This window comes from Belonocnema kinseyi, chromosome 5, assembly GCF_010883055.1.
Source record: "Belonocnema kinseyi isolate 2016_QV_RU_SX_M_011 chromosome 5, B_treatae_v1, whole genome shotgun sequence".
Lineage (NCBI taxonomy): Eukaryota > Metazoa > Arthropoda > Insecta > Hymenoptera > Cynipidae > Belonocnema > Belonocnema kinseyi.
This window is the reverse complement of record NC_046661.1, coordinates 94,346,260-94,358,780: the sequence shown is the minus strand read 5'-3', so window position 1 is coordinate 94,358,780 and position 12,521 is coordinate 94,346,260. Positions and strand designations below refer to the sequence as shown.

Sequence of the window (12,521 nt, the reverse complement as noted above, 5' to 3'; positions counted from 1 at the left end):
AAGACCAGAATACAGTGCTCGAAATGTCAATTTCATGAAGAATTTACATTTTTGTTTTAAGGGTAGTTTTCAAGTACTCGTGGGGTTGTGTTAGGGGTGTCAAACCCATATATGTGATACATAAAATTCTTTGTTGGATAATTCTCTACACGGCCCCCATACTTTCCCGTCATATTTTATCAAGCCCTAAAAAATTATTCTGAAAACTCAAGAATGTTATTTTTCTCCATGCGTTTTACATGGGAAACTTCAAGTCAAAACCGGCACCTGTTAAAATCGATAAATAAAAAAAATAAAATTAGGGAATTTCTTTTTTCGGATTTGGAATGACATTGAGGGGATCGTTGCCATATAAAAAATAAAAGCCTTTTTGAGCCACCCTAGTGTATACTGAGGGCTATTCACTGGTTTTTTTTAATGGGAAATAAACTAGGAAATTAATACCATGGAGAAAAATATAGTTCTGCCAAATAAAAGCTTTATTTCTTTTTGAATTTGTATAAATTGTCAGATGGAAAAATAAGTTGATTCATTGTGCGAATTGTTTGACAACCCGTACTTATTTCTACAAAACAGTATTATATCTCTTATTATTGTTTAATTCATATAAAATACTGTCGTCAATTGAAATAATTAATTATTTAATTGATTTTCAGTGAGTTCAACCTTGTTGATTCAATTTGTTAATTGTGTGCTGAATAATTTCTCTAAATTCCTTAGGATAGTTGTCTTGCATAAATTCGATAACTTGTTTTGACATTTTCACATGCTTTTGGCTGCATCGTCGACAACTATTGGCAATAGTTTCCATTATTAGACCTAAAAATAAAAATTTTATTTTTCAGTTTTATTATAGAAAATAATTTTTTTACAAAAACAGACGATGCTCAGTCAAGCGTGACAAGCAGCATGAGGGCTGCATACTCAGAGCATTTTATGCATCAGGTTGCATCATGCGTCCAAATCCAACAAAAATGATTCATGCGTCCCACGCACTAGTTTTTTTTGCCCATGCAAAAATTGTAAAAATAATTATGCATGTAATAATTTGTCAATGAAAAAAACACCTAAGAGTCAATGACACATTTTCTGAATGCAATATTTTTCTTTTTAGTTATCTGGAACCATTATAATAAGTAATATTTACGAAAAAGATGCAAAAGTGTACTATTTATTAATTAAAATGTTTACAGTAATAGTAATTATTAATATTTCTTAATTATTTATCACGTATATTATTTATATAAGGTACTTGAGCACTTTTTGTTAAGAAACCATTTTTTCTGCTGTTATGATCCGCATCCAAGTATTTTTTAATATAATTTTTTCATAACAATTAGCTGAAATCCTAAATTAATTTTATATGTTCCTCAAGTGTACATTCGTTGATTCGAATTTTGATATATTTCTCAATTAATAAGGCACGTATCAAATAAATAATAAAAAATAAAGACTATTTCAAGTATTTCTTAAATCCTTTAAAAAATTGTTGTAAGATTTAAAAAAATTGTTATTTTATAATAATGGTTAGCAATTTTATGTTTAAAAAATAATTTGATTTTGAAAACAACTCAAGCCTAAATTTCAAAGAATCATAATAAATTTAATTAATTTAACCATGTATATTTATTTCCAAAAGATTTGAATTCTGAAAATTCAAACCATAATTGTTTAAAGGAATTGAATGTATAATTGTAAAAATAATACAGAACGTTAACTCTTGGTTACAAAAAGAAAAAAATTGTCGTAGTAAACCCGGAAAACCTGTTTTTTAGAAAACAGGTTTTTTCTCATAATTCATCCAATTCTTGGAATTTTTTGACGAAATTACAGGAATTATTTATAAAGATATAAATGTGTTTTTATGGAACAAATTATTCAAAGCATATCATCATAAAAAAATTATAAAGGTCTTACTTCGGTCGTGCGCACATTGGTTCAATAAATAGTGGAATTTTTAACCAACGAAAAATAGTTTTAAAATTTTTTGGTTTTTATTAGTAAAATTTTCAATCCAAAATTAATTAAATTAAAATTTTTTACCAAAAAAATATCAATTCTCAACAAAATACATAAATTTTGAAACAAATAGTTGATTTTAAAACTAAAAATCATAATTTTTCAAACAAAAATGGAATAGTTAAATATTCAGTAAAAAAAATTAATATTAGAAATTCAAAACTAGCAATTTTCAGCGAAAAATAGAATGTTTAAATTTTTAGTCACGAAAATTAATTTTTAACTAAAAACGAAGAATTTAAAAAAAAAAATAATAAAAAATACAATAGTCAAATATTGAGTAAAAAAATTAATTTGAAAAAAAAAAATTTTCAACCAAAAAAAAGTTAAATTCTAATGAAAGATTTAATGCATTAATTTTTAATTAAAAACTATTAATTTGCATCCGAAAATAGAACAGTGAAATTTTGAGTTACAAAAATTAATTTTAAACTAAAAACGAACAATAAAAAAAATATTCAAATGTTGAGTAAAAAACTGAATTTAAAAAAAAAAGAAGAATTTTAAACAAGCAAATAAAAAAAAATTAATTTCTAATGAAAAGTTTAATATTTGAATTTTCAATGGAAAACCATCAATTTTAACTAAAAATGGAATCGTTGATATTCAATAAAAAAATCAATACTAGAATTTTCAATTAAAAACGATCAATTCTTCTTTCAAAAATGAAATATTTAAATTTGCTGTACAAAAATTAATTTTCAATACAATATGATCAATTTTGAACCAAAAATGAAATAGTAAAATAATCAGTTCAAAACTAATGAACAAAAAACAAATTTAAAAGAAAAAAAATTCCCATGAAGAATTTAAAATTTGAATTTTCAATTGAAAATCATTAATTTTCAGCTAAAAATGATCAGAAATTTAGTCGACATTTTAAAATTTATTTCGTAAATTGATTATTATCCGAGTATTGAGAATCGCTCATTTAGAAAATATAAATATAATTTGAAAGTGATTTAAAATTAATAAATCAAATATTGAAGAAACCAAATTTTTTCATTCCATTACAAAATAATTACCTTTTATTTGATTCCCAAGAGCATCGCAGGGTACGCGATCCAAAGCACAATTAATTTGCCTCTGTACAAGTGTTCTATTCTGAAGCATTTTGGTGACATCTTGAGTCGCAAAAATGTCTAAAGTGGCCAAAATGGTAAGAAATCCAAAAATCAACTTGCAATTCATGATTATGTTTTATCAAAAATAAACTAATATATTTGATAAGGAAAATTTGTTTCGGTGCGGAAAACTGAAAAGTTGTCGGGGCGGCTTCTCGTTGACAACTATTTTGAAAATATGAAAATGATCTATATATACAATTTCCCCTCAATTTTCTCTAATTAATTCCGAAAATTGACAAATGGGTTTTCAGGATTCCTTATAGGTTGAACTTTATATCTGGATGGAAATAGGAAATTAATTACCTCATTTTGATGATTATATTTATACTTGGATATTTCCTGAAGGTATTTCTTTCTGATAGAGATCATTGCGCCAACGATATTAAAATTAAATTACTTTAATTTTGTATGATAATTCAAAATACCGGAATGCAAATCTTCGTCGGAAAGTTTTTCATTCAGTTATTTGAGAAATAAAATAATGTGTATACTAAATAAAATAATAAGGATTTAATATAAAAAATTGAAATCAAAGTAATTGAATAATTATAATAACCGTTCATAGTTGATTTTCAATTTATTATTTTCGCGCTTTAGATTTAGATGTGTCTGACACCGTACTTTCAACATTTAAAAAACCTAAAAAATACATTTTCAACGTATTTCCGAAATACTTATTTATCAAAGTAGAATTAAATACTATTTTGAATTAATTCGAATTTTCTATCAGATTTAATTTACCACGTTTTCGGGACATATTTTTCCCCAAAATGTGTTAAAGTATTTTATTTTTATATCAGAATTTTATTTTTAAAGTTCAAGAGCAAGGAAAATGTAACATTTATGTGCATGGTAACAAGGGAAAATTGAACCCGAAAAATAACCGCTTTTCTATAATTTCGTTGCATTATTTAAATAATAATTTTGAAAAACTAAAAATGAGCACAATCGGTGAATTTTCGGTTCATTGTTTGGTCGATGATTCATCATTTTAGTTAAAAACCGTTTCTTTTGTTCAAAATTTTTTGTTGCAAAATAATTGTTTTTATTGAAAATTTAATTATTCCCGGTTTGCAGTTTAACATTTATCTTCTGCAATTAACAATTATTATATATATATGTATATATATGTTTTTTATGATAAAATATTAATTTTTGTAGGGACAAATTTACATTTTTGGTAGAAAATTTACCTTTTTGGATGAAAATTCATCTATTTGATTAAAAACCTATTTTTGTTTCCAAGTGTAAATATTAAGTTGAAAATTCGTTTATTTAGTGAAAATTTATTTAATATTTTCACTAAAAATTCAACTTTTATTTTTGGTTTCAATTCAATTATTTGGTTGAAAATTTAAAAATTTGTTTAAAAATTCGTTTGCTTTTTGGTTAAGAATTAATTTTTTTAAATTGAAAATGTAACTATTCCATCTTTGGTTGAAGAATTATGCTTTAAATTGGAGTTTGATCTCTTCTAGTTCAAGGTTAATCTATTCTGTTGAAAATTCGTTTTTTTGCTAGTAAATCTTCTTATTCATCAAATCATCTTTTGGTTGAAAATTTAAATATTCAATTAAATGTTGAACTCTTTTATTGCACTTTCTTAAGTTGTTTTCCTGTGTTTTATTAAAAATAAAAATCTTTTTTGGTTAAAAAATCAATTACTTGGTTTACAGTAGAACTACTTCATAAAAACAATGATTTTGTTTTTTGTTGAAAATTCATCATTTTGGTTTCAAATTCAATCATTCGATTCTAAATTTGATTCTAATTTTTATTCTAAATCTTTTTTGATAGAAGATTAATTATTTCAGTTTAAAATAATCTTATTTTCTTAAAAATGTAACTGCTTTCTTTCAAATTAAATTCTTTAGATGAAAATTAATCTTTTTGGTTGAAAATTCATCTCTTTCATTGAAAAAAAGTTTTATTTTTTTTGAAAATTAATTTTTTGAACTGAACATTTCAGTGGACAATTTTTGTATGAAAATTCAACTGTTGGGTTGAAAATGTATTTATTTTTTATGAAGATTCTTTATTTTATTTAAAAATTAGTTTAAGGCTTGAAAATTTAATCTATTGTTTCATTATTTTTGTACTAAAAGTAAATAGCGACTTAAAAACATTTTTTGGTTCAAAATGTATGTACTTGTGGAAAGTGGAACTGCATCGTTGAAAATTCCTTTTCTTTTTTTGTTTGAAGATTCATTTCGTTAATTGAACATTTAACCATTAGAATGAAAATTTTTTTTAATTGATAAAAAAATCAAGTATTTGCTAATTTTGTTGTTGTTGTTAACAATTAATTTCTTTGGTCAAAAATTTAACTATTGGCGTGAACATTTCTTTAAAAATTCAAAATTTCGTTGAAAATTCACGCATTTTCTTACAAATTGATCTTTTTTGATAGAAAATTTTTCTTTTTAATTGAAAATTTATTTCTCTGAATACAAATTATTTTTTTTATTGAAAATGTTACTTTTATATTTTTTGTCCAAAATAGATCTTTTTGATTGGCATTTACTTTTTTTTGTTGAAAATGTATATGTTTGGCTGGAAATTAAATTATTTCGTTGAAAACTTTTCTATTTTGTTGACAATCCCTCTTTTTTAGTAGACAATTCATTTCTATAGTTATAAATGTAACCATTTTGCAGAAAATTCGCTTTTTTCTTTACAATTAATTTTGTACTGTAACTGCAGTTATTTAATTTTATTTGAAAATTTACTTATTTTCTTGAAAACTCGTTTTTTTTTGGTTTTAAAAATTCAATTACTTTGGTAGAAAATGCATATTTTTGAGTTGTAAATTGAACTGTTTTGATAAAAATTCTTTTCTTTAATTTTAAAACAAAACATTCGAAATGTTTATTCAAAAATGCTTCACTTTTAAACATTTATTGGTGAATGTTAGTAGTAGAGTAACAAGGCATCAGGCCACATACCGACTGCGCAGGTTCTGTTCCATGCTAAGTGCAAGGTTCTGTTCCCTCCTGAATTAACAACATTAGGTAATTAGCGATCAATGGTAAGCATTTTTACTACCCATGATAAACCTACATTATCGACCGATGCTCGGTAAATCGGCCGGTGAATGGCCTGATGTCCTTGTTGCTCACTTGCTCTACTACTAATTTTCAACAAGAAAAGTGCATTTATTCTCTTGAAAATTCGTTTTCTTGGCTAGAAAATTAATCTTGTTTGTTGAAAATTCAACTATTTGGTTAAAAATTCGTCCTTTTGAATTGAAAAAATAAAAATTTGGTTAAAAGTTTAAATATTTTGATAAAAATTTGTCTCTTTGGCTTTCAAGTTCACCTATTTGATTACTAATTCAATTGTTTGGTGAAAAATAATTTTCTCTTTATCATAAACATTTTTTGGGGGTTTAAAATTCTTGTCTTTTGGTAGAAAATCATTTTTGGTGAAAATTCAAATATTTTCTTAGATGCAAATACAGCCCCTGATTACTAATGTTAGTTTTTTAGAATTTGATATAAGTCATCCATCAACCAAATCCAAAAATGTAATATTTTTGTTGATAAAAAAATTCTAGCTTGATAAAATATTTTTTTTATAAAATATGATTTTATATTATTATTTCTTATCGAAAACTGTACCCATAAATAATTGGAAATAATTTTTGCACGCTAGAAATTGCATTCAAAATACCGGAAGTTCTCCTAGCGCTATTGTTATGTCCAAACTCGGCTCTCAAATTTCTTCCGTTACCTGTCGTTGAATGGTTGAAAGCATTAGCCGCGAAATATAGGTCAGGTTTGAAAAATGATTCACTCGGTATACAGATTTTAGCTAGTAAATTAAACTTGAATGTTTATTATAATTTGTCGATACATAATTGTTCATAGATGACATATTCTCTTATTTGATCTCTAGAATAAACGACAATGATCGTGTATTGCAGTTCGTGGTAGACGCGGCAGATTTGAAAAGCCTGATATTGAGAATCGGAAAACACTTCCATAAGGTCGAACAATTTGGAATCAGGACTTGACATTGTCCATCTTATTTGTTTCTATACAAATAAAAATTGTTTGTAACTAAAAAAGAATTCTTTTATTCTTTTTGTTCCTGACACACACACACACACACACACACGCGCGCACACACACACATACACACACAAAAGTAAGTTTAGCACTTAATATCGAAGCACATACGAACACTAGTCGCATAGTGCACTAAAAGCTTTTTTACAACAAATAATAATGTTAAAATTGATAAAAATATTAAACATTACTTTTAATCCATATTCTTTATAAAAAAGTATTCCTTTTTTTAACTTAAAAACCGCTTATTTATTTTCAAGAAGTAAAATGAATTATTTATTTTAAATTTCACTTCATAAGTCAATATTCTGAACAAAGAATTATTTTCAATAATTTTACAAGACTTATTTGTTGTAAACTACTTTCTTGCGCATTTGATCATTTTAAATAATCACGCCAACAATAACCAATCCGGTTTTCAACGCGACACATGCGCAGTGCGAAACGAAACATCTGTTTGAGGTTATGTTTTCATTCTTCGCGGCAAATTAATAAACAAGAGTCGTTCCTGTTATCAGGCGATAATTTTCCCGATTTTTGGGCTTCCGTCAAATAGAAAAAAGGCAAAAACGAAAGTTTCGTGTTACTGGCCAACGTTGATTAAAGAAATTCAATGATCGGAGCTGAATATCTGGAATTTTAGACAGGTAAAATATAAGTTTCATTCTTGGCCAATTAATATAGCTTTTACAGAGTATTAGGTTTTTTTCCATACTAAATTATTAAAATTGACGAATTATGGAACAAATATCTAATTAACTTTTAGGCGTATCCTAACATTTTTTGACGTATTGCCCTTGCGTAGAGTGGCTGCAAGTAAGGGAAAAAAGTTAGGTACTTGCAAAAAAAAATTGCAACAATCAGGGAATTTCTTAAAGAAGTACTTTAATGAACTGTCAAGAATAATCAAGATTGTGAGATAGTAACTTATCAGCAAATTTTTTCTCAAATCGCTTTTTCCAGTTAAAGATCTCTAGTGACTTTTTTTCTATAAATTAACCCATGGATTAATCACCATTGAATTCAGGTCATTTCTGAATTTTCTTCAGAGTGGTCGCTGGACCGGGAAACCGGAAATATTATGAGATCGAGTTTTTTCTTTCAGATTTAATTTTTAAGCGTAAAATTTTAATTTAAAGATGTTCAAAATTCAGTTTTAAAGACTTAAAAAATTACAACTGAGAAGCGTTTGAAATCGAGAATTTTGGATAAAAAACATTTTTATTTGATCAACTATGAATTTACATTATAATGGGTTTTTAAATTGAAATCTACTTTAAGGATTAAAAAGTGAATAATTGATTATACAAGAAGATTCGAAATTAATTCAAAATTGAAGTATTTCCAAGCTTTCACGTCAAAAATTAAACTGTTATTAAAATTTTTAATTAACTGAAAAATAATAAATTGATAATTAAAGGCTTTTATTAAATTTCAAACTCTGTCTCAGTTTACAATTCAAGAATTTTAGATTTTTGATTAAAAATGAGAAAAATTTCTTAATATTGATAAATATTTGACTATTTATTTAAAATCAGTAATTATAAATCAAATATTCAAAACTAAACAAAAAAATTAATCTTTGAACGTTACAATATTAATTGTTCTATTTAGAGAATTTTAATTTTAAAGTAAATTTGTTGAATTTTGATGTATAATTAAATATTGAACACCTATTATTCATAGAAAAAATATAAATTTCTGCAGACCCAAAAGAAATATATAGAAGCTTTTAAGAATTTTGAAAAACTTGAAAAGAATAAAAATCATTTTCTCAAGATTCTTAGATAAATTTTAAAAAATTTTCTATTTTGAAAAATTAGTTTTAAGAGAATGTTTAAAAATATTTCGAAAATCGTCAAAAATGGATCTGGAAGAATTAAAGGAATTTTTATTTTGAAGGACTTTTTGCAAGATTTTAGGCAAAATTCGAATTATTTTAAGAGATGCTTAGAAGTTCTAAAAATGTTTAAAATACTTTAAAATTTGGAAGTATCTAAAACAACAATTACATTTTTCAAGATTTTGCAATAAAATTTTAAGGATTTCTAAACTATTTAAAATTAAAATAATTTAGCTTCTAATTTAATTTCTAATGTAACGTTTCTAGCTTAAAATTGCCTAAAATGATTTGCAGCTCAGTTTTTATTACTTCAAATGGAAAATTTTTAAATTTCCAAAAAAAATTTAAGCGTTTCTAAAGAATTTAAATATTGTAGAGTATTTTTGAAAATTGCAAGGAATTTTTTAGAGCTTTAAAAAGTTTTAAGTGTTTTAAAATTTCTTATGGCATTTTAGAAAAATCCAAGGAGCTTTCAAGACCTTTAAAAACTTTCAAAGAATTCAAAAAATTTTACGGTATTTTTAAACATTCAAGGAATTTTATAGATCTTTAAAATATTTCAAGGGATTTCAAAAGATTACAAATATTTTAGTTTTTTTTTAATTTCAAGGAATTTTCAAGAGCTTTAAAATGTGAAGGGATTTTAAAGTATTTAAAATATTTCAAGGTATTTCTACACATTTTTAAGCATTGTTTAACATTATATATTATATATACTCTTAAATCTGTTATATTTATATAAATATTTTTAAAACCTTTCTAAGATTTTTAAAAACTTTTTAAAAATGCAAGGGATTTCAAAGGATTCACAAAATTTTAAGGTACTTTTAAAAATTCTAATAAATTTTCAAGAGATCTAAAAGGTTTCAAATGATTTTAAAGATTTTACGGTATTTTTAAAAACCCCATAGAGATTTAAGGATATTTAAAAACTCCAAGGGAGTTTAAACTATTTGAAATATTTTAGAATAAAAAAAAAATGCTAAGAGCTTTAAAAAGGTGAAGGAATTTCAAAGGATTTAAAATATTTTAAGGTATTTTCACACATTTCAATTAATTTGTAAATATTATATTTTATATATACTTTTATATCTATTGTATTGTTATAAATATTTTAAAAACCTTCCTGGAATTTTTCAATAAAAAAATTAACTTATTAACTTTAAATAACTTTAAAATCATGCAAGGGATTTCAAAGGATTAACAAAATTCTACGGTGTTTTTAAAAATCCCATGGAGTTTTAAAGATTTTTAAAAACTCCAAGGGAGTTCAAACAATTTCAAATATTTTCGAATTTTTCTAAATTCTAAGGAATTTTCAATCGTTTAAAAAAATGTGAAGATGTTTCAAAGGATTGAAAAAATTGTAAGGTACTTTTAAAAATTCCAAAGAATATACAAGAGCTTTAAAAAGTTTGAAAGGATTAAAAATTGTGTTACTATATTTTTTATAATTCCAAGGAGTTTTAAAGATCTTTAAAAATATGAAGGGATTTCAAAGAACTTAAAATATTTAAAGGTATTTCTACATATTTTTAAGAATTGTTTAACATTATATATTTATATACTTTTAAATCTATTATATTTATATAAATATTTTTTAAATCTTCCTGGAATTTTTAAGAACTTTTGAATTGATTTTAATAATTTAAAGATATTCTAAAGGATTTGAAAGATTTTGAGGTATTTTTAAATTTAATATGTATCTATAATTTTAAGATATTCCAGATAATTTAAAATATTTTAGTGTAGTTTACAAATGGTAATGAATTTTCAAGAGATTTAAAAAATGTAAAGGGATTTCAAAACATTTTCAAGGATTTGAATTATTTGATATTTTTAAAGATTTTAAGGAATTATCATTTGATTTCAGTAACTATAAAATATTGTACCCTGTAAAATTCTCGAAATTGGAAAATTCCCTAATTTTAACAATCACAAAATTGTTTTTTAATAAATATGATTTATTTATTAAGAATACAATCAGTAAAAATTTAAATAATAATTTTAAAAACTTAAACATTGCAAGAAATATTCTTTCATCAAAATGTTTCATTTATGTGTTTTTAATAAATATAAAATATTTATTTAGAAACAATCTATTTTATTGTTTAATCTCCAGAATTTTATAAAGGCGGAAATGTTATTAATTGATAAATATAATTGATTAAAAATACAATGGTAATGAAATATTTTGATCCAACAGAAATTTTGTTTTACATTTAATTTTTTAAAATTTTTATTCAAAAAATTCATTATTGTGTTCTTAATAAATAAATATTTATTAATACACCATTTTTTAATTGTTTAAATTCAGGAATTTTCTAATTTTGGAAATTTCGGTGTGGGCTATTTTATTATTAGAACATTTTCAAATTCATTAATTTTATAAATTGTTTGGGAATTTTCCAAGTCAAGATTTGTATATTTTGGCAATTGTATAGATTTGAAAATGTTCTATTTGCGATATTTTCTTTTTCTGGAATTTTGCAGTGTAGGGAATCCTATTTTTCGGAATTTCTTAGTATTCCTAAAAATAGGAATTTAATAATTTAGAAAATATGCAACAGTAAATAATAAAAAATATTCATGTAACAAATAATCATGTAGAAAAAAATAATTAGATAGAATTAAACAGAAGAAAAAATAATTAGTTAAATTTTTATTTTTTTTCAATGATAATATCATTCAGTTTAAAATGCGTAATTCGAAATATTTTAATTTACAAATTTTCCGTTTTAGATTTTTAGTTTCTAAGGGCGCATTTTAATTTAAAGAATTTTAACATGTATTTTTTAAGACTTAAACAATTTAAAATTGAAAGCGTTAAAAATCCAAGACATTGGGTAAAATTTTTGTTACTTAATGAACTGTGAATATAAATGAATTAATGTTTTTTTTAATCGAACAAGCACTTTAAAATTTAAAAAGTGAATAATAATTGATTTGACAAAAAGATTCGGAATCAGTTCACAATTTTAGAATTTCCAGATTTTAACGTTAAAAATTAAATGTTTTCAATTAGAATGTCTTATCAGTTAAGCAAATGTAAACGCCCGATTGAAACTTTACAGACTTTTCAATATTAAAATAACCTCAAAATAATATATTCATAATTAAAGTTTTTTATAAAATTTAAAATATCATTTCAGTCTACTACTATATATTTAGAAATATGTGACTGTTCATTTAAAACCAGTATTTATAAATTAAATGTTCAAACCTAAATAATAAAACTAAACTTTGAACGTTAACATTTTAATTTTTACATTAAAAAAAATTAATTTCTAAGCCAGATTGTTGAAATTAACTTATAAATAAAAATTGAACATCTATTATTCTTAGAAAAAATTCGTGTAAGTTAAGAGACATTTAAAAATTTTGAAAAAATTCAAAAGTATTAAAAAATGTAAAATGATTTCAAATAATTTAAACGAAATGTCTATGTGTACAAAAAAAATC

General features: G+C 23.7%; 2 protein-coding genes across 4 annotated transcripts in view; one reads left to right on the top strand and one right to left on the bottom strand.

Moving 5' to 3' along the window:
- Nucleotides 1-527: 527 nt before the first annotated feature.
- The window catches only part of LOC117172627 (ejaculatory bulb-specific protein 3-like), a 46,481-nt gene continuing 34,487 nt past the window's right edge, over nucleotides 528-12,521 (bottom strand). Inside the window, exons 3-4 of one of the 2 annotated variants that reach the window (XM_033360728.1) lie at nucleotides 3,045-3,161; nucleotides 528-819 (exon numbers count right to left, since the gene is read on the bottom strand). In XM_033360728.1, the coding sequence (XP_033216619.1) occupies nucleotides 662-819; nucleotides 3,045-3,161 (275 nt within the window). In that variant the 3' untranslated portion in view covers nucleotides 528-661. Of the gene's footprint in view, nucleotides 820-3,044; nucleotides 3,275-12,521 lie in introns of those variants that run through there. The other variant, XM_033360727.1, reaches the window with a different exon arrangement.
- LOC117172626 overlaps nucleotides 7,716-12,521 on the top strand; it is an 82,555-nt gene continuing 77,749 nt past the window's right edge. For both annotated transcript variants that reach the window (XM_033360726.1, XM_033360725.1), the window contains exon 1: nucleotides 7,716-7,863. The gene's annotated coding sequence lies outside the window, so the exon portion shown is untranslated. The remainder of the gene's footprint in view (nucleotides 7,864-12,521) is intronic.